The 2,754-nt window shown below is 43.8% G+C and overlaps 1 protein-coding gene across 1 annotated transcript; it reads right to left on the reverse strand.

Moving 5' to 3' along the window:
• Window positions 1-628: 628 nt before the first annotated feature.
• Window positions 629-2,313, reverse strand: LOC104930120 (transmembrane protein 238). The gene is made up of 2 exons (XM_010744831.3): window positions 1,517-2,313; window positions 629-806 (listed from the first exon to the last, which is right to left on the reverse strand). The coding sequence occupies exon 1, from the start codon at window positions 2,031-2,033 to the stop codon at window positions 1,530-1,532; it is 504 nt and encodes a 167-aa protein (XP_010743133.1). The 5' UTR covers window positions 2,034-2,313; the 3' UTR covers window positions 629-806; window positions 1,517-1,529.
• Window positions 2,314-2,754: the final 441 nt, after the last annotated feature.

A 2,754-nucleotide genomic window follows, 5' to 3' on the forward strand; every position in this document is an offset into this window, starting at 1 on the left:
GAGCAGTGAGCTGAAATGTACTATAAAGCTGCATAAAGCCAAGGGGAGGCTGCAGATTCAGAGTGACTCCTTCACATTGTTTTCACATTGCCAATACATTATTACTGTCAATTGTAGTTGCTTTAAAGGGAAGCCAGAGAATAGTATGTTAACCAGGAAGTTACAAAGCTGAAGGAAGTGTTTCTGTTGACATTCAACAGCATGTAGTCATGAACAATCAATACTCTGTCAGACTCTAAGGTTTAAATGAAAGATAAAACTTCACATCATCTGAAAAAAAAAATGAAGGAAATGTTGTTCTGGCTGATGATGGGACCCAACGGGAGAATGTTACTAAAGAAACAGAGTAGGACCAAGTAAGACACAGTGTGGACACAGTTTGTCTCCACGCTGTTTGTCTCCACTCTGTTTGTCTCCACTCTGTCTACATTCAACTTAATGATGAGATATTCCTGCATAATGTCATATCCGTTCACCTAATTAATGTTAATGTTATTAGTGGATCTGATCTGACACTGATGACTCCATAATGTGTTTAACTTATTGTTAGTTAAGCTTTCTGTAATCAGACGTCACACTGAGATAAAGACGTGTCTTTGCCTGTTGATCTCAAAGGACTGAATCCATGCTGATTGAAACGAAACATTTATTAGGAAAATATACATTTGAATAAAACACACTGTAAAGACTCGGCACGCTAACACTCCATCATCATCAATTATGAACAATCTGAACACACAAACAGTAGAAAAGTTGGACGTCAGCTGGAGCAGACTGTAGACTGTGGGCAGACTCTGATCAAGTCTCTGTGGGCAGAAAATCAATGAAACAATTGATTATGAAAGCATGTGATCAGAGTGTAGAAGAGTTTTGACTTCACATGGAGATCAGAGATGTTCACATTAATGTGTGGACGATGAGGTTTCAGGGAAGTTTCAGATGAGCCTGCTATTGTTCAAAGTGAAGGGCTTGTCTCTTAGTGCGGTTAATCATTCATCCTGTGATAAGGGTTTGCACTGCCTGCCACAGGTCAACCTCTGATTTCCGCATTTACACAACATCAAACTGAAACACAATGAAGTCATACTGAGCCACAAGATGTGTTTCATATTTTAAAATGTCCAATTAAATCAAATCATTTATACAATGGAACGTGTATAACTTCAGCTAAATTGTCTTGAAATGAATGAAGTGTCAAAAACCCGATATGTTTGATCAAACACATAAATAGAATAAACTAATCGTTCACTTTATGGATCTTTGGATCACTTTCAGTGACATAAAATAAGAACAACAACAGAATGGAACTCTCGTTGGATGAATGGGAGCTTTATAATGCTGTGCCTCCAATGAGAACACTTTCATTCTAATTTGCACTTCATTGTAGAATAAACAGATTTATACACAGATGATGCTTTTTACAGCCTGCTTCTCATATTGTGATATTTCTGTGCTCTTGGTCTGTAGATTTGACTCTCTTTAGGGTCAAATACATGAAAGGAAGTGACTGACTCACCTGCGGGCCTTCATTATGTGGGTGAAGTCTCTGTTGTTGTCTGCGGCATCTCTACGTCACAGCTCGCCACCGAGGAGACAGCAGTGTGCGGGGTATCCTCCTGCGGGGTCATCGTTGCCATGGCAACGGCCACCTGGGCCTCCTGCGGCAGTCTCTGAGCTCGGCTCGTGCGCGCGCTCGACCGTGGTCCGTTCCTGCGAAACGAGTTCCTGATGCCGCTGGACAGGCGGCTGGAGAAGCGCCTGACCACGCCACTCAGCCCGCTCTTGTCCTTCTTCAGTAAGCCGACATCATCCTCCAGCTCCGCCGGCGGGACCTCGATGTTCCCGGAGTACCAGAACACCCACCAGATGAGGCTGAGGAAGATGACGATGGCGCCCGCGTAGATGAGCAGGTCATAGAAAAACACGTTGACGAACACCCCGATGAGCAGAACCAGCAGCCCCACAATGTCAAAGGCTACTGCGAGCCAGAAACAGCACACACAGCGCCCCAGACCCCCGTACACCTGTTCCATGTCAGCCTCTATGACTCCGAAGAGACGCGGAGGTCTCTGACAATACCTGCTGACTTCCCGGAGCCTTTGTGCGCTGGCATTGAGTTTCCGAGCCGCTGTAAGGTGAGCCAGGTGAGTCCCGCTCAGGTCGCCTCCTGCAGGCTCAGAGAGGAGGGGCGTGGTGCCCACAGGGGGAGGGGCTCCGAGCCTTACCTGGCAGGTAGTCGTTTCTTCTTCTTCTGTGGATTATTTGATTGAGCTGCGTGAAGGCCACCACACATAATCTGTGTGTTTAATCTCGGTGTTTATTCTGTTCTCAGGGAGAAAAGTGACTCTCAAGTGTATTTCACCTTGAATGAATGAAGCCTGTAATAAACTGTTAATGTGTAAACTGGGTTATACACATTAACAGCCAAAGGGAAGATTTTATTATTTTATTCAAATAATCTCACAATGAAACATGCCTTCAGCATAACCGCTCTCATTTCTACCTGTGCTGTCTATCAAAGGTACACATGATGTGTACAGTGTGCTGGCTTAGATATCTGGGACAGTTCAGCCAATCACAAAGTCTTCTGTTTCCTGCAGTGTTCATGGCTGATGATTTTATTACAAAAGATTTTCTTTACATTTCAATATTCATATTCATTCTTGATTGTAACCACCAGTCTGTAATATATAATCTTATGCTGCCATTGTCACTATGGCAACGGTTGATAATGCTCACTGTAGGTACTGTAGT

The sequence above is a fragment of the Larimichthys crocea genome, chromosome XII (assembly GCF_000972845.2).
Source record: "Larimichthys crocea isolate SSNF chromosome XII, L_crocea_2.0, whole genome shotgun sequence".
In the NCBI taxonomy this organism is placed as follows: domain Eukaryota; kingdom Metazoa; phylum Chordata; class Actinopteri; family Sciaenidae; genus Larimichthys; species Larimichthys crocea.

Excerpts from the sequence above, each read along its gene's own strand:
- LOC104930120 (XM_010744831.3), bottom strand. The coding sequence starts at position 2,033 with ATGGAACAGGTGTACGGGGGTCTGGGGCGCTGTGTGTGCTGTTTCTGG.